The sequence below is a fragment of the Amblyraja radiata genome, chromosome 5 (assembly GCF_010909765.2).
Source record: "Amblyraja radiata isolate CabotCenter1 chromosome 5, sAmbRad1.1.pri, whole genome shotgun sequence".
NCBI lineage: Eukaryota > Metazoa > Chordata > Chondrichthyes > Rajiformes > Rajidae > Amblyraja > Amblyraja radiata.
In genome coordinates this window covers 17,102,804-17,129,004 of record NC_045960.1, presented here as the reverse complement: position 1 = coordinate 17,129,004, position 26,201 = coordinate 17,102,804, and the positions used below count along the sequence as shown (strand labels likewise).

At 42.7% G+C, this 26,201-nt stretch overlaps 1 protein-coding gene across 2 annotated transcripts in view; it reads left to right on the top strand.

The window, feature by feature from the left end:
- agpat5 (1-acylglycerol-3-phosphate O-acyltransferase 5) overlaps positions 1–26,201 on the top strand; it is a 114,210-nt gene that overhangs the window by 44,675 nt on the left and 43,334 nt on the right. For both annotated transcript variants that reach the window (XM_033020681.1, XM_033020680.1), the window contains exons 5-6: positions 1,500–1,590; positions 12,909–13,070. In XM_033020681.1, the coding sequence (XP_032876572.1) occupies positions 1,500–1,590; positions 12,909–13,070 (253 nt within the window). The remainder of the gene's footprint in view (positions 1–1,499; positions 1,591–12,908; positions 13,071–26,201) is intronic.

Below are 26,201 nucleotides of genomic sequence, written 5' to 3'. Positions count from 1 at the left end.
AAACCTGCGCTGTTCACGGAGAACGTACAAACTCCATACAGTCAACACCCATAGTCGGAATCGAACTTGGGTCTCTGGTGTTGTAAGGCAGCAGCTCTACTGCTGTGCCGCCCTTCTAATCACTCGAAAAATAATAACAAAATATCATCCACTCTATTGTGGGATTTGTAAAATTGGAATGCGTATGCTTCAGCAGAACCTATTAATATGTTCTTGTCCTCTTCCCCTCAATTCACATTATCAAGAATCCTTTAAAGTTTTCCATCATGAGGAATATTCAGAAGAATACTATTTACTGAGGTGATAGAATGTACCAATGGAGTGCTTCTTTCAACACTGACACTAAGAAATATTTTAGGATTTTGAAGTGTTTGAATGGCAACAAAATATAGATGCATACTCCTCCCCCACCCTACCAGTTCCACTGTTCGCATCCTTGTATCCCTGTCAATAGCACATCTTTCCCAGGCAACAATGGGCCATTGTGGCCTCCACCCTTCCTGAGGTTATCTGTTGCAGTCCCTGTTTTGTTCTGGCCTTCTCTTTCTTTTAGTCTGAGGAAGGGTTCCGACCCAAAATGTCAGCTATTCCTTTTTTGCAGAGATGCTGCCGTACCCGCTGAGTTACTCCAGCACTTTGTGCCTATCTTAGACAAAACACACTTTACTGGAAGAACACAACAATTTGGCAGCGTCTGTGGAGGCAAAGGATTTTGGATGTTTTGCCCTGCATTGTTTTTTATTCCAGAACCCAGCATGCAAAGTCTCTTGTGCCTGCAAGTTTAGTGTAATTTAGTGATACAGCATGGAAACAGACCTTTTAGTCCACCGAGTCCACATAGACTATCAATCAATTGTTCACACTAGTTCTTTGTTATCTCACATTTCTCATCCACTCTCGACAGACTACGGGCATTTTACAGAGGCTAATTAACGGCAAACCCGCATGTCGTTGGGAAATGGGAGGAAACTGAAGCACCCGGAGGAAGCCCGCACTGTCACAGGGAGAATGGGCAAACTGCACACAGACAAATCCCAAGGTCAAGATCAAACCTGGGCTTTCTGGCACTTTGAGTCATGCAACTCTACCAGCTGTGCCGTTAGTAGAGTTGCACAGGCTCCATATTCCCTGTACTAATTTATAGGAGGACACAGTCTGAAGAAAGATCTCGACCAGAAACGTCACCCATTCCTTCTCTCCAGAGATGCTGCCTGTTCCTACTGAGTTACTCTAGCTTTTTATGTCTCTTCAGTAAAATAACTCAGCAGCCTGTCCTTTGCATGTATGCCTTGAGCCTGGTGGCATTGAACTGAAAAGTTCAAGTTCACTGAGAAGTTTTTGGCACCTATATTTAAAATAATTGGGTGCTTCCGTCTCTCCAGTTTTCCCATTGACCTGCCCATTGTCCACTTGTTTCCCTTCTGTCTAACCCATTGACAGTTTTTCTCACTCGGTCTCGCACCTCGCATATTTTAATAACTCTTAATTTTCTTCTTCAGATTTACCTTGTGATTTTCCCAGAAGGAACACGTTATAATCCAGATTACCCTCAAGTGATTGCAGCAAGTCAAGCGTACGCTCGTAAAGAAGGTGAGATAGCATCAATATTTAACCAATAGCTCAGCAGTGTGTTGGTTCGGACCAGAGTTTAAATCATGCTTCGTCAAACTACCGCACTCTGACTGCAAGAGGGAATACTTTGCTCCAAAATGGCATTTTTGCATAGAGAGGCAAGAAGGATCCAATGAGGTATAAGACTGAAATGTGGAGATTTGCATGCAAAATAGGCAGAAGAATCCTTTACACATTACTTTTTGTGCTAATTGCTTGAAGGGTTAGTTAGTTGTTAAAAATGAGTTTTGTTTTGTGCCTTTGACATGAAAAATAAGAAAGGGAGAATTGAGGACCAGAGGCCACAACCTCAAAATAGAAGAACATACGTTTAGGGGAGAGATGAGAAGGAATCTCTTCAGTCAGAGGGTGGTGAATCTGTGGAATTCATTGCCCCAGAAGGCTGTGGAGGCCATGTCATTGGGTATTTTTAAAGCAGAGATTAACAGATTCTTGATTAGTAAATCTGTCAAAGGTGCGAGAATGGGGTTGAGAAGAAAAATAGATCAGCCACGATCGAATAGCAGAGCAGACTTGACCTAATTCTGCTCCTGTGTCTATAATTTGACATCAGAGTTCTTGTAGTTGGAGGGCATTGCATTTTGCAGTAGTTTACGCATCTTGAATGTTGGATTGGTAGTAACCGCCCCCACTCCCCCGTGACAAATCTGTTCAGTTCTGTTGCTTGGCAGTGGAAAACCAAACATTAGTATTTTCTTAGTTAATTAATATTTAAACTGTCGAACCCTCAAAAATAGGGTTATAAGCAGTAAGAACAGCATCCTAATTTACTCTCCGTTTAGTTTAGAGTTACTAGATAACAGATTGGCACCTCAGAAAGGCTTTCCAGAAAACCGATGAGTCAAACTTTGGCGGCACGATGGTGCAAAGGGAGAGTTGCGACCTTGCTATACCAGAGACCCAGGATTGATCCTGACTGAGAGTTTGTATGTTCTCCTGGTAACATGCGTGGGTTTTCTCCGGAATCACCAGGTTCCTCCCACACTCCTCCAAAGTCATACAGGTTTGTAAGTTAATTGGCTTGGTGAATTGGTTAATTGTAAATTGTCCCTAGTGCGAGTAGGATGGTGTTAGTGTGTGGCGATCGCTGGTCGCCATGGCCTCGGTGGGCCAAAGGGCTTGTTTCTATGCTGTCTCCAAACTAAAACTAAAGCCATCAAGCAGTGTCTTGCTCCTCAGCTAAGCTAAGGAGCTAAGGCCTCAGCTAAGTTTTCTATAGATTGAATGAGAAAGTTACATATTAGAAGAAATTATTTTTGTTTTTTCATGCTAAGCTTACGATCTGGTTGGATCAGCTGGGCAAGATTTTTTGGGTGTGTGAATCAAGGCTTGAATTTAAGCACCTGCACACCTTCTGTACTTTCAAATATGTTCATGATATTGTAGTTTTTATCGAGGTGTACAAAATCATGAGAAGAATAAATCGGGTAGACGCATAGACTCTCTTGACCAGAGTAGGGGTATCGAGAACCAGAGAACAGATGTTTAAGGTGAAGGGAAAGATTTAATAGGAAACTGAGGGGGTAACCTTTTCACACAAAGGGTGGTGAGTATATGACACGATACAATAAACTTTATTCATCCCTGGAGGGAAATTGGTCTGCCGACAGTCACAAGATACACAAAAACTTGAAATTAAAAGTGAAAACAAAAAGAAAAAGCCATGCGACTTGTCTGGCTGCCGCGTGCACAGTGCCTTCACTGGAACAAATGAACAAACAGACTTATCCCCTGGACAGAGGATTCTAAACTAGAGTGCCCCACACACCCCCCCCCTTCCCCACAATGGGTCCCCCATTGTTCTCCCACCGTCCCCAGGGGTCCCACCACGCTGGGTCCCCATTGTCTCCACCCTCCCCATTGACCGCGAGGCCCCACCGCCGCCAAGGCCAATGTTGCCCCCGAGGCACCTCCTTGTGCCGCCCCGAGGCTCCCATCGCTGCCATCGCTGAGGCTCCTTCGGCCTAGACAGCCCTCGCCGCCCGGCTTCACCGCAGTGCCCTGGGAGGCCTGTGGGATAAGTTGGGGCTACCGGGACGCGTTCCGGTCTTCGGTCATCATTCTGGTCATTGGCGGTGCGGTTGTTCGAGCTGGAACGAGCTGCCGGAGAAGGTAGTTGAGGCAGGTACTATCGCAACGTTTAATAAGTATTAAAGCCCCTGTCCCAGTTAGGCGATTTTTTTCAGCGACTACAGGCAAATAGGCTGTCGCCATATGGTCGCGGAGTGACGCCTGTATGGTCGTGAGTAGTGTCCTCAAGTCACCTGAAGAGTATTTCTGGTCGCCACTGGATTTTGAAATGTTCTAAACTTTTCGGTGACTGTGGGCTTGTCGCAGCTTGTCTTCTGTCGTAGGTGCTGTCATAGGTGTTGCCAGGATGAGGCAGGTTGTCGCCAGGTGTTGTTGGTTGTCGCTGGGTGCTGACTTTGGAGAATTCCATTGGTGACTGCGTACGTCAACCGGCGACAGGTACCGGCGACTGAATTGTCTTCAGTTGTCGCCGACAGGGTCGTTGTTTGTCGCGGTTGGAAGTAGGTCAACTTTGGCTGTCGCCTGTGTGGTCGTAGGTTTGGTCATAGGTGGACGTCCTAATGGGTCGCCGGTTGTCGGTAGCTTGACTTCGACTAGGTGGTAGGTTGTCGTAGACATTGTCGTAGGGTGGGTCCAGTCGCAGCTTTTTCGGCGACCTGCTACGACTGTGACAGTCGCCTAAAAAATCGCCTAAGTGGGACAGGGCCTTTAGACGGGTACATGGATAGGATAGGTTTAGAGGGTTTTGGGCCAAATGCAGGCTGGTGGGACTAGTGTAGGCGGGACATGTTGGCTTGTGTGGGCAAGTTGGGCCGAAGGACCTGTTCCTACGCTGTAAGACTTTGACTCATCACTGTAAACAACTTTTTTATATAACTTATTCATTTTGAACTACTGTAAGCAAATGAAAGCAACCTGCTTGTGAATCCGATCTAGTTTCTAGATGTACATTTTTATGTTGACACCACAAATAAGTTACAATAAGTAAATCCTGCTCTCAGTACTTGTGTGGCACGTAACAACATAACAGTTAATTCCTGTTTACTGTGTGAAATTGAATTGTGCTTTTCATCGTTTAGTTTAGAGATACAGGGCGGAAACAGGCACTTCGGCCCACCAGGTCTGCGCTGACCAGTGATCCCCACATATTAACACTATCCTACACACACTAGGAACAATTTACACTTCTACCAAGCCAATTAACCTACATACCTGTACGTCTTTGGAGTGTGGGAGGAAACCAAAGATCTCGGAGAAAACCCATGCAGGTCATGGGGAGAATGTACAAACTCCGTGCAGACAGCACCCGTAATCAGGATGGAACCCGGGTCTCTTGCGTTGCAAGTACTGTAAGGCAGCAACTCTACCGCTGCACCACCATGCCGCCATTCTTGGCACTGTACTTCTCACGATGAGTAAATAAACACCACATTTTTGTTTGTTGGCTGAGTATTTAAATGCCTTATTCACAAGACAATGTTATGATGTTTGTAAGCTCAGATGCAAATATCGTGCCATGGGTTTGACAGCTAAGCTATATATCCACTTTATGTTTTGAATGTACAGCATGCTATTAACAGATTTTTCAAGTCTTGCATTATTCACAATGACCAATATAATGGTTTTCAAACAGTGACATTCATCAAGAACAGCTTATAACACAGCGTGTTATATTATCGCACGTGGAGGAATTCTTTCCATTGCTATTCTGGAATAACACTATTCCAACCATAAATTTGCTCTTCAGTATGGACCTCGTAAATTTGAAAACCAGTGGAAGTATTGCTAATATCATCCAGATTGAATGGTGCCAGAACAACAACCTTGCTGTCAACGTCAGTAAAACCAAAAAGCTGATTGCTGACATTAGAGGAGGAAGGCCGGGGATCCACAAACCTGTCTTCAGCAGTGGAGAGAGTCAACAACTTCACATTCCTGGGTGTGCATATCTCTAAAGTTCTGTCCTGCACCCAGCACATTGAAGCAATCATAAAGAAAGCACATCAATGCTTCTACTTACATAGGGGATTGAGGAGATTTGGTGGGGATTGAGGAGACACAAAATGTTGGAGTAACTTAGCGAGACAGGCAGCATCTCTGGAGAGAAGGAATGGGTGACGTTTCGGGTCGAGACCTTTCATCAGACCGATTCAGAATCGGTATGTCAACGAATACTCTCTTGAATTTCTGCAGATGTTCAGTAGAGATCATATTGACTGGTTGCAAAATTGTCTGGTTCAGCAACTTGAACACCCAGGAATGAAGGAGATTGCAAAAAGTGGTGAACATTTTCTGGTCCATCATATGTATTGACCTCCACACCATTGAAGATGGAGGCGCTGTCTCAAAGGCAGCCAGAATCTCAAAGGACCCACACCTCCCTCGCCACACCTGTGCCACCTCTCCAATGGCCCTGATTGTACTCCTGTCTTTGGGAAGAAAGTATAAGCGTCTGAAAAATGTGACCAATTTCAGAAACATCTCCTTCCCAACAACTATCAGATTAATAATACTAACACTAAATACTAACTAAATTTGGAACTATGAACTGCCTTGGTTGCACTAGGAACTTCTAGCTTCTGATTTGATTTGCACTATATTGGTTTTTTTATTTAACTTTTTAGTTCTTTGGTAATTGTGCTATCTATTGAGTACTGTGTTTTGCTGCTGCAAGTAAGAATTTCATTGTTCCATTTCAGTACATATAACAAATAAACACTGTGATCAACGAACTGGGTTTCTGAAAGAATGAGGGACAAATAATAATAATTCTGTGTACTTTGCCTGTTGGTAATGGGAATTAAACATGGAATGACATCCTGGAACTGCAAGGTAGTGTTAAGCCCCTGTCCCACTTAGGCTATTTTTTTTTGGTGACGACAGACGACTAGGCTGTCGCCACATGGTTGCGGGATGACGCCTGTATGGATAGTGAATAGTCTCCTCAAGTCACCTAAAGAGTCGTAACGTTTTTCTGGTCGCCGCTGGTTATGAAATGTTCAATACTTTTCGGCGACTGTGGGCTTGACGTAGCTTGTCCTATCCTGTCGTAGGTGCTGTCATAGGTTGTCGCCAGGATGACGCAGGTTGTCTCTAGATAACATTGGTTGTCGCCGGGTGCTGACTTCGATGAATTCCATTGGCGACTACCTACGTCAACCGGCGTCAAGAACCGGCGACTGAATTGTCTTCAGTTGTCGCCGACAGGGTCGTTGCTTGTCGTAGCTTGTCGCGGGTGGACATAGGTTGACTGGTTGTCGTAGGTTGTCGCCTGTGCTGTCGGAGGTGGATGTCATAATGGGTCCTCGGTTGTCGGTAGCTTACCGTAGCTTGACGCCGACTAGGTGGTATATTGTCATAGCTTGTCGTAGATATTGTTGGGGGGGGGGGGGTCCAGTCGTGTTTTTTTTGGCGACCTGCTATGACTGCGACAGTCGCCGAAAAAAATCGCCTAAGTGGGACAGGCTCTTTAGTCTTGTTGGGTTGACAGCTAAACTGGATGTAGTGCAAGACTGAATGCAAGCGATATTTTGACTAAGATGGCAGGTCATCCAAGAGAGTTTTGGGAAGGTTTATCTGGGGATATACAGATATGGGGGAAGAGTTCAGTTCAAATAAAAACTGAGGGAAGGGAAGAGACAGATGCGGTTATGAAATTATCAGCAGACTATATTTTCGTAACAATTGTGCTCAGGTTGAACACAAATTGCATTGAGAAGACGAAATGTGTCGGAAGGAACTGCAGATGCTGATTTACCCTGAAGATAGACACAAAATGCTGGAGTAACTCAGCGGGACAGGCAATTTTGTTCAGCTTGCCATAAGCAGTGGATTAGGGGTGGGCAATGAAATCACAGGTAAAGATATGTTGGGGGATGGTGATTGAGAGGAATAGATGGGGTAAATGCAGAGTCTTTTACCCAGAGTAGGGAAATCCAGAACCCGAGGACATGGTGAGGGGGGGAAAGATTTAATAGGAAACTTAATGAGGGGCAGCTTTTTTTCACGAAGCGTGGTAGATGTTGGGAACAAGTTGCCAGAGGAGGTAGTTGAGGCAGGCACTATCACAATGTTTAAGTACCATTTGGACAGGTACATGAATGGGATAGGTTTGGAGGGTTATGGGCAGGTTGGACTGAAGGCCCACTGAAGTTTCCACACTGCAAGACTGATTCTCTATGATCGCAAAGGCATTGCCCAGAGAGGCTTTCATTTCAGTCTTGGAATCAACTAGCCTGTCTGGTGGGTGTAACCATTAATTTTAGTTGCAAAGCTTATCGTGCCGAACATTTCAATCCTCACACTGTCAGTAATAATGGCTTCTTGCTGTTAACAACATACCAGTGACTCAAATGCTCAGAACAATTTGTTTTTGTGGCTGAATTGTCAACAGATGAACTGCAGTGGATTTTTGGCACCTTTGAAAACTGTCAGGAAACAATTAAACTATTAAATTGAATTTATCGCCTTTTGAAGAAAGGAATGCCAAGATCTGAGCCCAATTAATAACAAGGCAGCAATTCTCAAACAACTTCTAATGAATAATGGTGGTGGGAATGAGGTGCCAGCGGAGGTAGTTGAGCCAGCGGCTATATTAACATTTGGACAGGTACATGGGTAGGAATGGTTTCGAGGGAGGTGGGCAGGTGGAACTAGTGTAGCTTGAGCGTCTTGGTCGGCATGGACAAGTCTGGAACCAGGGGAACTCTATCCTTGTTCCGTCTGGGGGGGAAGGAAACAAGAGAACTATGGAGCACAGAGAAGTCGTGGGTGAGAGATTCATCTATGACACCAGGGAGGGGAAACCATATTTACTAATGGTTTTATGGTTACTATGTGCTTTAAGTCTATTTGGCAATTTTCTCATCTTTTGAAAATATACTTATGAAGGAAGGTATTTTAAAATGTCAAAAGAGTTTGAAATGTGTAACAATTTCTGCTACTTAATGGCTACAAAGTGCTCTCCTTTCTTGAGAAATGGGGCTGATTTTTGCTATTGGGTTTGACAAAAGCCAGTTGCTGTGGACTGGGAAGGGTACTGTGTAAAAGATTACAGCCCTTGAATTGGAACATGTCTGCCTCTTCATATTGGACAATTTCCCCTGGTTAGTATTTGTTTAAAGCTCTCATTTGTTTGATTTGGACCTTTATTTGTGTACAGTATATATTTGATGAGTGTGACTGTTAAGTCACTGATAACCAAAGGAAGGGCAAGTCAATAAAAGTTGTGCAACAATCATTAAAAAAAATACTGGGTCATTGGGTAATGGAATTACCAGTCTCTTTTAAAAACTGGAACCAAGTGGGAGAATTCAATTCTGACCAGCACCTCTTATTTTGCTTGGGTAGTTTACACCCCATTGACTTCTCGAACTTCAAATAGCCCTTGCTCTCCCTCTCACTCCATCCCTCCCCAGTTCTCCCACCAGTCTTACTGTCTCCTACATTCTGTCTATGTCTGGCCCACTCCCTGACATCAGTCTGAAGAAGGGTCTCAACCCAAAACATCACCCATTCCTTCTCTCCAGAGATGCTGCCTGTCCTGCTGAGTTACTCCAGCATTTTGTGTCTACCTTTGATTTAAACCAGCATCTGCAGTTCTTTCCTACACATTTTATCCGCTCCACTGCAAAATCTCCTCAAGGTATGTCTACTTTGAAGAAGTTCTCCTCCCTTCTCCGACGAGAGTTCAGCAACATCCTCTCTCACTGCTCCCCTGTGATTCCTCCCTCCCTCCGACAATAAAACCTCTGCAACCGCAGGAGATGCAACACCTGTCCCTTTACCTCCCCCCCTCGACTCCATCCAAGGACCATGACAGTCTTTTCGGGCGTGGCAGAGGTTCAGTTGCACCTCCTCCAACATCATCTACTGTATCCGCTGTTCCAGATGTCAACTTCTGTATATCGGCGAGACCAAGCGCAGGCTCGGCGATCGTTTCGCTGACCACCTCCGTTCAGTCCGCCTTAACCTACTTGATCTTCCGGTTGCTCAGCACTTTAACTCCCCCTCTCATTCCCAATCTGACCTTTCCATTGTCAGAGTGAGGCCCAGCACAAATTGGAGGTAGCTTAAACCCCAGCGGTATGAACATTGACTTCTCTAACTTCAAATAGCCCTTGCTTTCCCTCTCTCTCCATCCCCTCCCCAGTTCTCCCACCAGTCTTACTGCCTCCGACTACATTCTAACTGTCTCGTCCACTCCCCTGACATCAGTCTGAAGAAGGGTCTCGACCCGAAATGTCACCCATTCCTTCTCTCCAGAGATGCTGACTGTCCAGCATTTTGTATCTACCTTGGAAGGGAAGCACATGGTTTTGAATCTTGTAGTATCAACTTTGAAACCCAGTTGTTAATGTGCATTAATGCAAAAGTGATAACGACCAGTCTGAATAAAGATCTTCTACATGTATGGTGCATTAGTTCCAGCTGGTACAGTTGTGCCTTTCATATGGAAACAACATTTACATGATGTAGTAATTTTGTGGCATGTTTTTGTAAGTTTATTTTCTATGGTTGATAGCAACAATTTCAACAGAAGCCATGGATACCCTGTGGGATATTTTTGGTTTAGTTAAGAGATACAACGTGGAAACAGGTCCTTCGGCCCCTCAAAGCCGACCAACGATCCTCATTACACTAACACATACTACACACTAGGGACTATTTACAAATTTATCGAAGCCAATTAACCTACAAACCTGTAGATCTTTGGAGTGTCAGAGGAAACCGGAGCACCCAGAGAAAATCCATGCGGTCACAGGGAGAACGTACAAACTTCATAAAGATAGCACCCATAGTCAGGATCGAACCGGGGTCTGTGGCAATGCAAGACAGCAACTCTACCGCTGCGCCACCGTGCTGCCCTTCTGGATGTATGGTGCATTAGTTCCAGCTGCTGCAGTTGTGACGTACATATGGAAGCACAATTTGCACGATGAAATAATTTAATTAAGTTTTTTTTATCAGTATTCTTTCATGATTGGTAGCATGGGAATTTACAACAGATAATGTGGACACCATGTGGGGGATATTGCAGATTTTCCTAGTTTTTGCAAATAAAACTGGGCACCATTACAGATTTTGATTTTAACAGCATTAATTGATGGAAATAACAAACCATGACACCCACACATCTTGGGACTCTTTATAAAATCTTAATGTTGTGTAAACCCTATTTTCACGTCTGTAAAAGGAAATTCCCAGTAATTCCGAGTATAAGGATTGGGGGGGAGGGGATTATTTGCAAAGTGTGTTTGTGTATTAATTTTGCCATTGGAAATTTTCAGTAATGTTTGACGTGGGATTCATTGCGTTCTTTAATTATTCAGTGGGAAAGTTATCTGCGCCTCTGAAATATCAATCAATTCTACTGTTCTGGCTGTGAACTTGCATTCAAATTGGAAATAATTATGTATTGCATTATATCATTCCGATTATTATGCATTATTAAAGCTGTTGAAAAAAGCTGAATTCCAGACACTAATTAAGTTGATGTACGTCTTCATTTTAACTTGGTAATCCTAAAAAATACGTAGCAATCCAGAGCTTTTTTTTATAAAACACTGATGGACTCATGCTACAATCAACTTGGAGACTTTACAGTACAAAACTATATAATCATGTTCGGAAACAACGTTGAGGTTTAGGACTCGAGCAATTTTAAGTGCATTAAAATAAATAACCATCAAAATTAAAGGATATTTCTTTTAAAATGATTTTCATTGTTTGTTCCTAATGTTGAAATAATTTTCCCAAATGGGAAAATAATAAATTGTATTGATCATAAATCACTACAGTTACTTCAACATATAGGAAATATATATCATTATTGTAGTGATATTCTGCTTAAATGTTGTTAATACAAATGATTAACAGACACATGCAGTGAACCAGTAAAATGTAATACTGAGAAGTGCTTGGACAATGGGACATAGTGGGCCGAAAGGCCTGTTCTTGTTCTGCACTGTTCTATAACGGGCAGGTGTAAGAACTGTTGTCAGCTGGCCTGCCTTGTTTCACTGTTTTACACATCCAGAGTTAACTGTTTCGTGTTCAAGAATCAAGATTCAATTTAATTGTCACATGTACCAATTAAGATAAAGTGAAATTTGAGTTACCATACAGCCATACTAAGTAAAAAGCAAAAATACACACAGCACATAAAATAAAGTTTAACATAAACACCCACCACAGTGGAATCCACATTCCTCACTGTGATGGAAAACAATAAAGTTCAGTCATCTTCCTCCTTTGTTCACCCGTGTTCGCGGTTTTCGAACGGGGCCGTTGCCGATGGTCCGCTGTTCAAACCTTCTCGTCGGGATGATCGGAACTCCGGCGTCGGGAGGGATCGGAACACTCCGCGGCATGGAGCTCCCGAGTCGGCCACTTCTTACCGGAGACCGCTGCTTCATGGTGTTGAAGTCCACAGGCCCCGCAGTTGGAGCTCCAACACTGGTGATCCTCGGCAAAAGATCCCAGGCTTCGCAATGGCAAGTCCGCGCTGCATCCGCAGCTTGAAGCTCCGGGCCGGTCTCCAGGAAAGGCTGCACCACTCCACGCTGTATGGGTGGACGGACGGACGGAGATGCGACATGAAAAAAATTGCATCTCCGTCGAGGTAAGTGATTGGGAAAGGTTTCCCCCGATCCACACCCCCCACATAAAACATACCAAGAGACATTAAAACAAACATTCAGATACTAAAAATAATAAAAACAGAAGGGGCAAGAGAGACTGCTGGCGAGGTGGCCATTACGGGAGCCACCCGGTGTTGAACTTGCTTATTAGAACTTTCTACTTTGTTTTTCATGTGACCCAAACGTAATTAACATGTATACATTTAAACCCGTGGTTGGATTATATCAAATTCAGTGTGTTATGGCGCAGAGTTAACGTTGCTGCCTTGCAGTGCCAGAGATCCGGGTGCGAACCTGACCACGGGTGCTGTCTGTGCGGAGTTTGTGCGTTCTCCTTGTGACTCTGATTTCCCCCGGGTGATCCGTTTCCGCCCACATTCCAAAGATGTGTCGGTTAATTGGCTTCTGTAATTTGCCCCCAGTGTGTGGGATAAAATTAGTGCATGGGTGATCATTGATCGCATTTGGTCCAAAGGGCCTGTTTCCTGACTGTAGCTCTAAACTAAACTAAACTGTTGTCTATTGTATGCCAGTATTACAGACATAATGTGTAACCTAACCTTGGCATCTTCCAGTTGTAAAGATATCTTTGTTCACTTTCAGGACTACCAGAGTTAAGACATGTAATGTCTCCGCGTGTGAAGGCAATGCGAATAGCCATTAACACCTTGAGATGCCACCTAGATGCAGTGTATGATATCACTGTAGTATATGAAGGAGCTGTCAAAAATAATGGGCAACGGGAAACAGCGCCATCCATGCCTGGTAAGTACCTTTACATGTTCTTCTCTTGGTAAGAAGCATTCTTGGCAAGCCAGTTGTGGATGACAAATCAGTATATTGCAGTTATACACAAACCATAATGTTCCACATGCAAAAGGGATTTTTCTCATTGCAAATGGATTTTTCAGAGGCACATTTGTAATAAATGCTGTCAAGTGTACTACACCAAAATCCACCACCCGCTGTCAACAAAAGATAGCCTTCAATGCCTGAAATTAATAATTGCAGCACCTGCTAATCTGAAATAAAAACTATCTCAACATTAAAATACTTAATTGTTCAGCGTGTATCCTGTGTGACTTTTGTGAGTTGACTGATATGTAAGTCAGCAGGTCAGGCAGCATTTCTAGAGAACATGGATAAATGAGGTTTTGGATTGAGTTCTTTCTTCAGAATGTCACCTATCCACGTTCCCCAGAGATGTTGCCTGACCTGCTGAGTTACTCCAGCACTGTCTTTTTTGTAAACCAGCATCTGCAGTTCCTTGTTTCTTCATTTCTGAGAGGATGTCAGTGGCATTTGCCCACAGTTCTCTGGCCCAAGACTTGCCCTAAACTCTAAAAGCAAAGGGCAGTTCATCTTTCCTACCTTTAAGCAATGTTTCCTGCAACATAGATTCAGCAAGGGGTGAGACTTGTGAGCTACAGTTGTCTGCAAGCACAAAACTGATGTTTATAGGTGTCCAGCTACAGTAATTCTACACTTTTTACTGATCGTAATCCTGTAAGGAATTCAGTCCAGTCCTATTAGGTCACGGAAACAATAGACTGTTGTATGGACTGTGCTACCTTGTTTAACTCAATAATCTCACGAGTGCAAAGACGACAGGTTTTTATTGTGCCTGCACATGGCTAAAATACTGGTTAAGCCAGCCTTTGTACAGCAGCAACATTTGCCATGACTGTAATGAATACGAAGACTATTTCAATTCCTATTCTCCCGTAATTTGCTCTGTGTATGTTAATCTTCCACAGCCGAGATCGAGTATGAAAATTAATATTTAAAATTGGAAGCGAGAAACTGAATTTGTTTTTATTAATTAGTATTGGAATTAGTATTTTGTTTTTTTAGAATTAGCAGGCATCATAATGGGCAATCAAATTTGTAGTTGGGTTTCTCCAATTTCTTGGTTAATACATGTTGTTCCTTGCTGTGCATATTCACTTATTTCTCAGCTAATTAACAATGGATAACATGAGCATGTAAGGAAAACATCACTTTTGAAAACAAATTATTTGGACCCAACCATGCGCCAGGGGTTCTATATGAGTACTTCAGCTATAGAGATCCTAATCCATGAATTTTGGGATCCTACTTTAAACTCTTCCAGTGAATTAACAGTATAATAAAAGATGTCACCGACAGCTTTAGAAAACCTCTCAGACGTCACTAATCAACTGAGTTTAGGTTTATTATTGTCGCACGTGCTGAGCTACAGGGAAAAGCTTTGTTTTGTATGCTATCCAAACAGATCAGATAAGCCTTGCATAGATGCAATCACTTCAAACTCGAGTACAATAGATAGAGCAAAATGGAAGCTACAAAGTGCAGAATATATTTCCCTGTATTGGTAGTGCATCAGTTCCTTAGACAAAGTCAAACGTTCTTAATGGGTTAGGGGTGAATCGAACCGTAACATACCTCACTGATGGGTCCTTTTCAGAATGGCAGGCAGTGATTAGTGGGGTGCCGCAAGGCTCGGTGCTGGAACCCCAGTTATTTACAATATATATTAACGATGTAGATGAGGGGATTAAATGTGACATCTCCAAGTTTGCGGATGACACAAAGCTGGGTGGTAGTGTGAGCTGCGATGTGGATGCTATGAGGCTGCAGGGTGATTTGGATATGTTGCGTGAGTGGGCAGATGCATTGCAGATGCAGTATAATGTGGATAAATGTGAGGTTATCCACTTTGATGGCAAGAACAGGAAGGCAGACTATTATCTGAATCGTGTCCGATTAGGAAAAGGGGAGGTGCAACGAGACCTGGGTGTGCTTGTACATCAGTCACTGAAAGTAAGCATGCAGGTACAACAGGCAGTGAAGAAAGCTAATGGCGTGTTGGCCTTCATTGTGAGAGGATTTGTGTTTAGGAGCAAGGAGATCTTACTGCAGTTGTACAGGGCCCTGGTTAAACTGCACCTGGAGTATTGTGTGCAATTTTGGTCTCCTAATTTGTGGAAGGACATTGTTGCTTTTGAGGGAGTGCAGAGTAGGTTCACCAGGTTAATTCCCGGGATGGCAGGTATGACGTATGATGAAAAAATGGGTCGACTGGGCTTGTATTCACTGGAATCTATTCACTCATCCTTGTATTTACAAGGATGAGAGGATTTCTTATAGAAATATATAAAATTCTTAAAGGATTGGACAGGCTAGACGCAAGAAAAATGTTCCCGATGTTGGAGGAGTCCAGAGGCAGTAGAGGCCAACTCACTGGATGTTTTCAAGAGTTAGATTTCGTTCTTAGGGCGAAAGGAATCGAGGGATATGAGGAAAAAGCAGCCACGGGATACTGATTTTAGATGGTCAGCCATGATCAAATTGAATGGCGGTGCTGGGCTCGAAGGGCCGAATGGCCAACTCGTGCACCTATTTTTCTATGTTTCTATGCTCAATTTGGGTATCGCCCAGGAGCACTGTGCTCCAGATCACATCACATGCTTTGTTCAAACATGACTGAAGGTTTGAATTCAAATGGGAAGGGAGAGTGACTGTCTGTGATCAAGGTGGCATTTGGTAGAGTTGCTTGTAAATCAGAAGTCATTGGGCATCAAGGGAAAATCATTCTAGTGGTTAGAATTGGACTGCTCACAGCAGTCTGAAGAAGGGTCCTGATCTGAAACGTCACCTATCCTTGTTCTCCAGGGATGCAGCCCAACCCACTGAATTACTCCAGCATTTTGTGTCCTTTTGCTCACAACAGAAGATGGTTATGGTTGAGAAAGATCAGTTATCCCGGCCCTGAACATCATTGCGGGTCTTCATGGCAGTGATTTAAGCCCAACCATCTTCATTGATGCATCCATCAGTGTCAGAAATGAGGATGTTCTTTGATTGCTGAATGTTCAATTCCATTTGTAACACCTCTAGAAAAGGACAGGCCATGCCTACATGCAGCAAGACAATATTCAAGCATAGACTGATATGTGACAGGTAACACTTAACGCCACAGAAGTGCCAGACAATGGCAACACCCTGTGACGAGATTCTTCGAGCCACCTTCCCTCGAATGGCATTACCATAACCAAATATCTTGTGATCAATATCCATGGACAGCGTTGATCAAATGCTCAATTGCAACAGCCATACAATTACTATGCCTACAGTCAGGTTGGAATAACAATATTTTGCAATGAGTGAAACCCCTGATATTCCAAAGCTTTCCCACAATGCACAAGGAATGCCAAATGTTATATGGAATGTTCTCGATTTGCTTGGACGAGTGCACCTCCAACAATCCTCAAAATCAACATTATCCAGAACAAAGCAGACATTTGATTAACACCCCAACAACCCTAATGGGCAGCACGATGGCACAGTGAGATAGAGTTGCTGCTTTACAACACCAGAGATCCTGTTTCGATTCTGACTACGGTTGCTGTCTGTACGAAGTTTTACGTTCTCTCCGTGACCGCACGGACCCCTGGGTGTTCCGGCTTCCTTCCACACTCCAAAGACGTACACATTTGGAGGTTAATTGGCTTAAATTTTTTTTTTAATTAATTCCCCTCGTGTGTAGGATAGTGCTAACTTATGGGGATTGCTGGTCGGTGTGGACTCACTGGGTCAAAGGGGCTGTTTCCATGCTGTATCTCTAAACTAAGCTAAACTGCCCTGCCTATTTCTTCTTTCTGCCAGTGACTTACATTAGCCGCACTAGGTGATGTCTGCTATATTATTTTACCGGGTTGTACGCAAATCACAGCATTTCACTGTACATCGGTGCATGTGACAATAAAATATCATTGAATCACAGATGATGGCAAGAAGTGCAGTGACTTGCCCAAGATACTCCTGGAGGACCTCTCCAAATCCACTACCTATACCACGAAAGAAAATGGCAGCGGACACATGGGAACAACATGACCCAATGATCCATTTTCATGGAATCTGGAGGCCATTGTGAGATATCTTCTGTCCTTCACCACTGGGTCTATATGATTAAACTCTCTACCCCACAGTGCCATGGGAGTTGCTTCCCCAGAAGCATTGCTGTTGTTCATCACCATCTTCTCCAGTGTAATTAGAAATGAGAGCCAAATGCTGGCCGGACCAGCAATGGTTACCAAGGATAATTGTTCCCAAAAATGCGTAATTAAACCCTGTGGCTATTGTTGAGCCAATGAGCTACTTTTTCCTGGAAAGCATTATGAAAATAATATTGGTTTCTTTGGAAATCATTGTCTAGAAACATAGCAATTTGGAAGCACTATGTACACAGAACAGTACAAGTTTTGTAATCACTAGTCTTCAGTCATCTTTCATGTATGTGATTCATTATAGTTGCAAATTGTTTTGAATTCACAGCATGTTCATTGAAAAGGATGCACAAGCTTCTAAATCATATTGAGTGCTATTAGCTGCATTTGAAAGGCCACAAGGAAAGATCAGAAAGGTATTGGCATACACGTGAGGGGCTCGAACTCATTATTGCAAAAATACTCAGACTGGTATTGGGGGGAGGAGATTTAATAGGAACGTGGGGGGCTACTTTTTTGAACAAAGTGTGGTATGTGGTGGAACGAGCTGCCGGATGAGGTAGTTGTGGCAGGTGCTATCACAACAATTAAAAGGTTTGGAAGGATATGGGCCAAATGCAGGCAGGTGTGACTAGTATAGATGGAGCAAGTTGGTCGGCGTGGGCAAATTGGGCCGAAAGACATGTTTCCACGCTGTATGACTGGCTCTTTTGTTATTTCGTACCATCCAAGTGTGTTCTCAATTTGACATGTGTTTTTGCTCCGAATGCTACCTTTGAAATACTGATATTATATACCACACTAATGTTATTCAATAATATTGAATATGCTAGTCACTGGGATCCTTTGAGTGACACGGTAGGATGGATGAGAAATCTGGAATAATTAGAGTAAATGGCATGACCCTGGAGTGTGTTGTAGAACAGAGAGTGATGAATGCAGGTAAATAGTTCCATGAAAATAACAACACAAATAGACAGGGTGAAGGAGGTGTTTGCCATTCTTGCTTTCATTGCAAAAGGCACTGGGTACAGTTGGGATGGCATAATCCAACTGCAAGTCAATGGTGAGACCTCACTTGAATTGCTGTGAATAGTTTTCATGGCCCAGCTGTATGAAGGATGGCATTGAGCTGGAAAAGGTGCAGAACAGATTCATGACAATGTTACTGGGATTGGAGGGTGTGAGATAAGAGGAGAGGCCGAGACAGCTCTCCTTGGAGCATGAGGTTGAGGGGTGACCTTGCATCGAAATGGGAAAATTAAGCCTTTTTTAATTTTGGATGAATAATAAATGAAATTATTTTCAGTAATTCTAGTTAACATATTGTTCAAACAGATCAGCAAATACTCTGACAAATTTTTCATGCAAGAACATGGAAGAATGATTTCCCTTTTTTTTGCCCCCCTTATTGGTTCGTGGGATAAATTTCAGAGTCCAGTGTACATGTAACATCATGAAGATAAGAGCAATACAAAGCCATTAGTTTATGAAAAAAACTACTGAGCAGGAAATATCTTTTGACTAAGTGTCTGCCTGTTACACTGTTAGATTGGGAATGGAATTGTCTACACATTTTGTTTTCAACAGAACTACTTTTGGACCTGGCTTGTTCTATTTTTGACCTGTTTTCTCCTGTTTCCTCTCGAATATAGTCTCACATATCAAAAATGTGAGGATTTACCATGAAAATTGGCAGTGTTCAGCTGATATTAGCCTGATTCTATCTTTCATTTTCCACATAGGCACCTCCATTGCGATTTGAAGCAATTAGTTAGGAGTGGCACCCCTGTTTAATTTCTTTATCCGACCATAGTTTGAGGCACGGAAACATATGATATTGGCTTGTCATTGTCACATGTGCCAAGATACAGTGAAATAGTTTGTGTGCTGTCCAACCAAACAATACAGCCTGAAGAAGGGTCTCAACCTGAAACGTCACCCATTCCTTCTCTCTAGAGATGCTGCCTGTCCCGCTGAGTTACTCCAGCAGTTTGTGTCTAAAAACAATATGCACAACTACAATCAAGTCATACGGAAGTACACAGATAGTACAAAGAGAAATTTACCAGATTGCAGAATATAGTATTGCAGCGTTTTAGCATTGCAGTTACAGAGAGTGCAAATTTTTAAAAAAAGTCAATGTCTGCAATGGGGTAGGTTGGGAAAAGAGACTATACCCTAGTTGTAAGATGACCACCTTGTCTTCCATTAATTTGGCATACACCATAAATTGTCCCTGCCCATGTAGCTAAACATGTATTTCCTAAATGCACTGAAAAACTAAACAAAAGGGTTTATATTGAGCGCATTAAGGATGCACCCAGGATGTGTTTATGTGCCGCTTTATTTCAATGAGGGAAACAAATTTTTTAAGAACAGCAAGAGGTTTTCTTGTGGAGTGGATAGGTCATACAGAGCTGCCAAGTAGTGCGGATTTTCCGTATTTTGTACGGAAATGAGATAAGAATACAGATGTACGGATTTGCTTTGTAAAATACGGATTTTTTTTAAATCAGCCCGACATCCTGTTTCATCTTGCTGCTTAAAAAATGCAAGGGCTAATAAAGTCATACTGTAACTCTAAAAATGATAGCAGATTAATCCTATTAGTATTTTACATTTCAAGATCTGGATGATTATTTTTGTAAGCTTTGATTTGCCTGCCCCGCTACAGGTTTAAACAGCGCTGTCAGTTTAGCGCGTGGGAATTTAAACAAACAGTGCTATGGGTTCTAATTATAGCGCTACCAGCTGTGGCTATGGCCACAGCGCTATGGGTCTCAGACAGTTCGGGGAGGGAGAAAGAGAGAGTGAGAGGGATGGAGGGAATAAGAGGGAAGGAGAAAAAAAGGAAGGAGAGAGGGAGGAAGAGGGAGGGAGGGAGAGAGGGAAGGAGTCGGGGTCGGGGGGGGGGGGGGGGAAGGAAGGAGGAAGGAGGGAGAGGAGGGAGAGAGGGAGGCTTCCAAAATGGCTTCTACATCATCATCTGGTGCTAAAAGTAGGAAGCAGACGTTCAAACAGAAGTATACAAAGAGATGGCAATGAATGCACTGTCAAGTAAGGTGCGTAGAAGACATGTCAATTGGTAGCAAAGTTATGCATTCTTGTGCTCTGATATGGGTATGACCGCACATAAAAAAACATTTTCAGCAAAATTGCACTGTAAAAATACTGATTTCCTCAGCAAAATACTGATTTTCAGGTACTAGAATACTGAAATGCTCTGACAAAACTTGGCAGCTCTGGTCATAGATCATTTTTTTTGATGAATCATGGCAAAGATGATGTCAAAGCACTAAATTTGCTCTCCCGTGGCCCCCGATCGCGGGAGAGAAAAGGGAAATGATTGAACTTTTTTCTCCGCCTTCCATCACGGTGAGGAATGTGGAGGAGTCAATGTGATGGATGTTTATGTTAATATGTGTTTTGTGTGTTCCGTTACTTTTTATTTGTATGACTGACTTGGCAAACAAAATTCCTTGTATATTGCAAAACATACTTGGCTAATAAAGTATTATTGTGATTTAAACCTTTCAGCAAAAGGGGGTGGTCAAAATGGCACATAGGCCTTCATCAGTCAGATTATTGCATTTAGAATGTGGGATAATTGTATAAGATGTTGGTGAGGCCACATTTAGGGTATTGTGTTCAGTTCTGGGCACCATGTTATAGTAAAGATGTTGTCAAGCTGGAAAAGGTACAGAGAAGATGTTGCCACGATTCGAGAGCCTGAGCTATAGGGAGAAGTTGAGCAGGCTGGAACTCAATTTCCTGGAGCCCAGGGGGACGAGGAGTGATCTTATGGAGGTGTCTAAAGTCATGAGAGGAATAAATCGGGTAGACAATCTCTTGCCCAGAGTAGGGGAATTGAGAACCTGAAGGCATAGGTTTAAGGTTAAGGGGGAAAGATTTTATAGGATTCTGAGGGGGAACTTTTTCACACAAAAGGTGGTGGGTGTATGGAACGAGCTGCTGGATGGGGTAGTTGAGGCAGGGACTATCGCAAAGTTTAAGAAGCAATTCGACAGGTACTTGGATAGAACGCAGACAGGTGAGACTAGTGTAGATGGGACATGTTGGTCGGTGTGGGCAAGTTGGCCTGAAGGGACTGTTTCCACACTGTATGCCTCTTAGTTAAATACTTTGGGGGAAGGTGGGAAGATGGATAGAGTTATCTGGGGTAAACATTCTTCAAAGTAGAATGGGGAATTGTAAAAGCTTCAATAAGTTTACTCGAGGGAATACAAGTCTTGTGGGGGGGGGGGAAGATAGAAAATGCTGGAGTAACTAGCGGTGCAGGCAGCATCCCTGGAGAACATGCATCGGTGACATTTTGGGTAGGAACCCTTCTTTATACTGATGTTTTGTACAATTCTTACTCGGTCTTGCACTCTCGTATTCTGTTACATTCTGGTAACATTCTGGTGAGTTTATACTTCACTCCCTCCATGCTCATTTAAACCTTTCTCAAATAATGTTCTGCATAACCATGACAAGCTATAATGTTGCATTCTCAGAAACTGGACATTTTTTGCAATTCACAACAGCAAACATAACTAACAGAGCAAAGCCTTTTTGGAAGGACAGCTTCATATGGACAGAAAATGTGTTCAGTTGTCAAATCCACTCTAGTACTTTCATTTAGAACTTAGAAAGAACTCAAGGTATCCTCCGTTTGTTGAAAATCATCAATATTTTACAATGAGCAGCAAATGGATGACAGGATAAATGTTCAAATTTGATTTGGCTGTCTTGACAGAATTGCCTTTATCAACACTGGATGTTGCTGTACAAGATGTTATAGTTGTACACTCGACTTCTATTTCATGACTTTGTTTTTGTCTGATGTGCTTGTACTTGTTTATTATGATAAACCATGCGTTACATTCTTAACATTTTGCATGTAATGTCCCTTTATATCTGTCTCCTAGGGTATTAATTCCAACAATGACGTGCCTATGAAGGGGTTATATTAATGGTCATGACCCATACTTGCAACTGCAAGTGAAAGAATTTAATGGAGCAAAGTAACATCAGCATTGATTACTTTAGAAATCATTGCAAGCATTGATTCTTCTGAATTCATTTTGATCATTAAATATAGATTGTTGATTTATTGTCACTCAGTGTCTGGCTGAAGTCGGTACAAACACAGAAACTTTTTAACGTCCAAGCTGCCTTTGGCTTTCCGTATATTTGTTTAATGCTGCCGCAATTTTCATAGGTTTTCATTAGCTTTCATAAATCTCCACGTGTTTTAGTTTTCAGCTTGCTCGTAGTTTTTGTTGAGTGAGTGAGGAAGGGTAAAAACAATGGTATATTTTAACTGCAAAAGAAACACGAAGATATAAATTTTAAATATGTGGTAAACCTGCCAGTGAAATGGGTTTGGATAATATAAACAAGACACAGTGAACCTAAATGCAAATTGAGATTGATTTATTACTACAGCTTGAACCAAAGTAAAAATATTGTATTTACTAAATGTTTTAAACAGAACCAAGAAGTTGGAAATGGTGAAATTCCTCTCTTTGTTCATACTCCAATCGTTGGGTGTTGAAGTTCTCCAATGTAGAAGGCAAGCTATTTGACTCTGCTTGTTCATGCCAACCAAGTTGCCTAACCTGAGCTGCTCCCATTTGCCTATCTTTGGTCCATATCCCTCTAAGTAATTTCTCTCAAGAAATTGTAGAGAATTGCGGACGCAACCCAGACACACTTCCCTTCCATTGACTCCATCTTTACGCTGCCTTGGCGAGCATAATCAAGAACTAGTCTCGGTCTGAGCACTTCATCCGCTCCCATCACACATGAAGTACAGAAGTGTAAAATCTCGCGCCTCCAGACTCGGGGACTGTTCCCAGTTGTTAACAAGCAGTTGAACTATCCTATCACCAACTAGGGAGTGGTCCTGAGCTACTATCTACTTCATTGGAGACCCTCGGACCATCTTTGATCTGACTTTACTTTTTTTTGCACTAAACATTATTCCCTTTATCATGGATCTGTACACTGTGGATGGCTCTATTGTAATCATGTATAGTCTTTCCGCTGACTGGTTAAAGTGCAACAAAAGCTTTTATTGTACCTCAATACTGTGACAGTAAACTAAACTATGTCACTTGCCCAGTCTCATTTCCCAAGAGTCAGGGGAGAGGGAAACTTCTTATTGCTTGCGTTCCACCTGTACAACCCTTATAATCTCATGTGTCACAAAACTTCTCATTGAGCTGAAACATTAACTCCTCTCCTGGCAGAGGTTGCCTGACCCGAGGACTCTCTGCGTTTTCTGCTTTATGTCGTTCTGACAGAATTGACTTGGTTGTTATTTCTCTCAAGTGGTTGAAGTGGTATTTGAAACATCTTGCCTTGTAAAAGCAATCCATCTAATGGTCTCAATTCAACGTGATTTGCACATGACTAATTAAAGTGGCCTAATTAAAACGCTTTGACCATCCAGTTTTCATAATTGAGCAATGTTTGAAGTCTATTCATTGCAACTCTATGAACAAGGTTTTGGACCTCAACTGTCCACAATTATTTTCCATTGTAATTGCTCTTCATTCATAGCAACAACTTGAATGCATGGGCTGGGTTTTGTGTAACCAAGCAAATCTTCTCTTCATGTACCAAAGTGTGAGACTGTCTGCAGGTGTATTTGTTACCTGGGAATTTTATTGGAATTGACATGATCTCTATTTTGAAAGAATATCAGAATATTCCAACTTGAGTTTGGTCCCAACATAATAGAAATCATCAGTTCACTGCTAAAAATATGTACTGTAGAGTAAAGCTTGGGTGTTTTGGTGACCTGCTGCTGTCTTAAAACCAATCTTATTCAGATCTTATGCACTTTTACTGCTTTATTTTAGCACGGGCAACTGTTTGCCACAGGATTTTTTATAAAGTACGGTGGAACTCATTGTCCACTATCGCTGATGCTATGTTCTTGGATGCTTTGGGTTGTGAATATCACCGCACTTTTGCGAATTGGGTGGATGTGAGGAATATTGGTATTGACAAATAAAAACTTTATTTTACATTTTGCGGCACCTGTTATCAGTATCGAGTGCTTCCAGGTTAGATGCAGTGCAGCTGGGAGCTGAATACCTTTTTTCAATGAACTTTTTTTGTTAGCATCCGTCCATCTGCGAGAGATGATGGTGCGGCTTTGATGTCGCTCTGCTCGGAGAGGGGGATGTTTCATCTGGGGTTGCTTTTCCTGCTGTGGCTGACTAGGCCTATCCTTGGCAGGCAGACCCTCCCCCAGGTGAAGTTGTCTCTGGCCATTGGACTGGGCAGTGTGTTGCTGCTTTGTTGACCATTTTGTGGCATTGGCATTCATTTTAATCTACTTGGCTTTAGGTAGGTACTGAAGATAGATTAAAAAGTGTGAGTAACTCAGCGGGTCAGGCAGCATCTCTGGAGAAAAAGGATGAGTGACGTTTCGGGTCTGAACCCCCTCTTCAAACTGAAAGTAACGGGGAAGGAACTGGAGGTAAGAAAATGCCAGAACAAAGCAGGGCTGGTAACAGATGACCAAGAAAGAGTGGAGTCCACATTGGCCAATTGTTGGCTGGGGAAGAAGCAAAGGGATGCAGGGATGTGAACAGTGGAACTAATAGGACGACTAGGGTGGGGGAAGGGGTTAAACATCGAGAATATGTGCAGGAATAGGCCGTTCGGCCAGCATCGCCATTCAATATGATCATGGCTGATCGTCCAAAATCAGTACCCCGTTCCTGCCTTCTCCCCATATCCCTTGATTCTGTTGGATCTAAGAGCTAGATCTAACTCTCTCTTGAATACATCACTGCAGAGTGCAGGGGTGCAGAATGCAGGGGTTACTTGAAATTGAAGAAATCAAGCTTCATACCACTGGGTTTTAAGCTGTCCAAGAGAAACATGAGGTGCTGTTCCTCCAATTTGCGTGTGGCCTCGCTCTTACAGTGGAGGAGGCCCAGGACAGAAAGGTCAGTTTGGGAATGGGCAATGGTAATGTAGGTACTGTTCTTTTACTGACTGAGGATTGGGTTCGGGAAGTGAAAGAACTGTATTTTATTCAATGCAACATGAACCAAGCTGTTTCGCGGAAGATTTCAGTGTCTCTGAAATCAAGTAAACATCAATCTCTAAAGGAGAGAGTGGATGTGGAGAGGGTGTTTCCATTAGTGGGAGAGTCTAGGACCAGTGGCCATAGCCTCAGAATCAAAGGACATTCCCTTAGAAAGAAGATGAGAAGGAATTTATTTTGTCAGAGGGTGGTGAATCTGGAATTCATTTCCACTGAAGGCTGTGGAGGTCACGTCAATGGATATTTTTAAGGTGGAGATTGATAGATTCTTGATTAGTAAGAGTATCAGAGGTTATAAGGAGAAGGCCGTAGAATGGGTTAGAAAGATAGATCAGGGATGATTGAATGGCAGAGTAGACTTGATGGTCCGAATGGCCTAATTCTGTTCCGACAACGTATGAACTTATAAAGCAAATTCAATGAAAAGCTTACCTAGGGACTCATAAGGATAGGGGATCTTAAATATTCCTCCTTGTTGGAATTCTTGAATAAAAAAACACAATACTGCAGGAACTCAGTGGTAAAATGCCCACTTGGGATAGGTTCTCCTCCAGCACCTTCATTCAGGATTCCGGCTTCTGCAATCTGATCTTGTTGGGATTCTTTACTGTTCCACGACTTTATCATGCAGGTGCTGTACCTGGAGCTTTTCCATTGACTGGCACATTGATAGGAAGTGAAGGAAGGAATTCACATTGTGCTGTCTATTCACTATGTCAGCAATGCACTATTTGAATTGTGCGCTGTCGTCAGGTTTTGTACATTGATCGGCTATTTTATGACACTGCGATGACCTCGAGTAATAGAAATGGGTCACATATCGACAGCAGC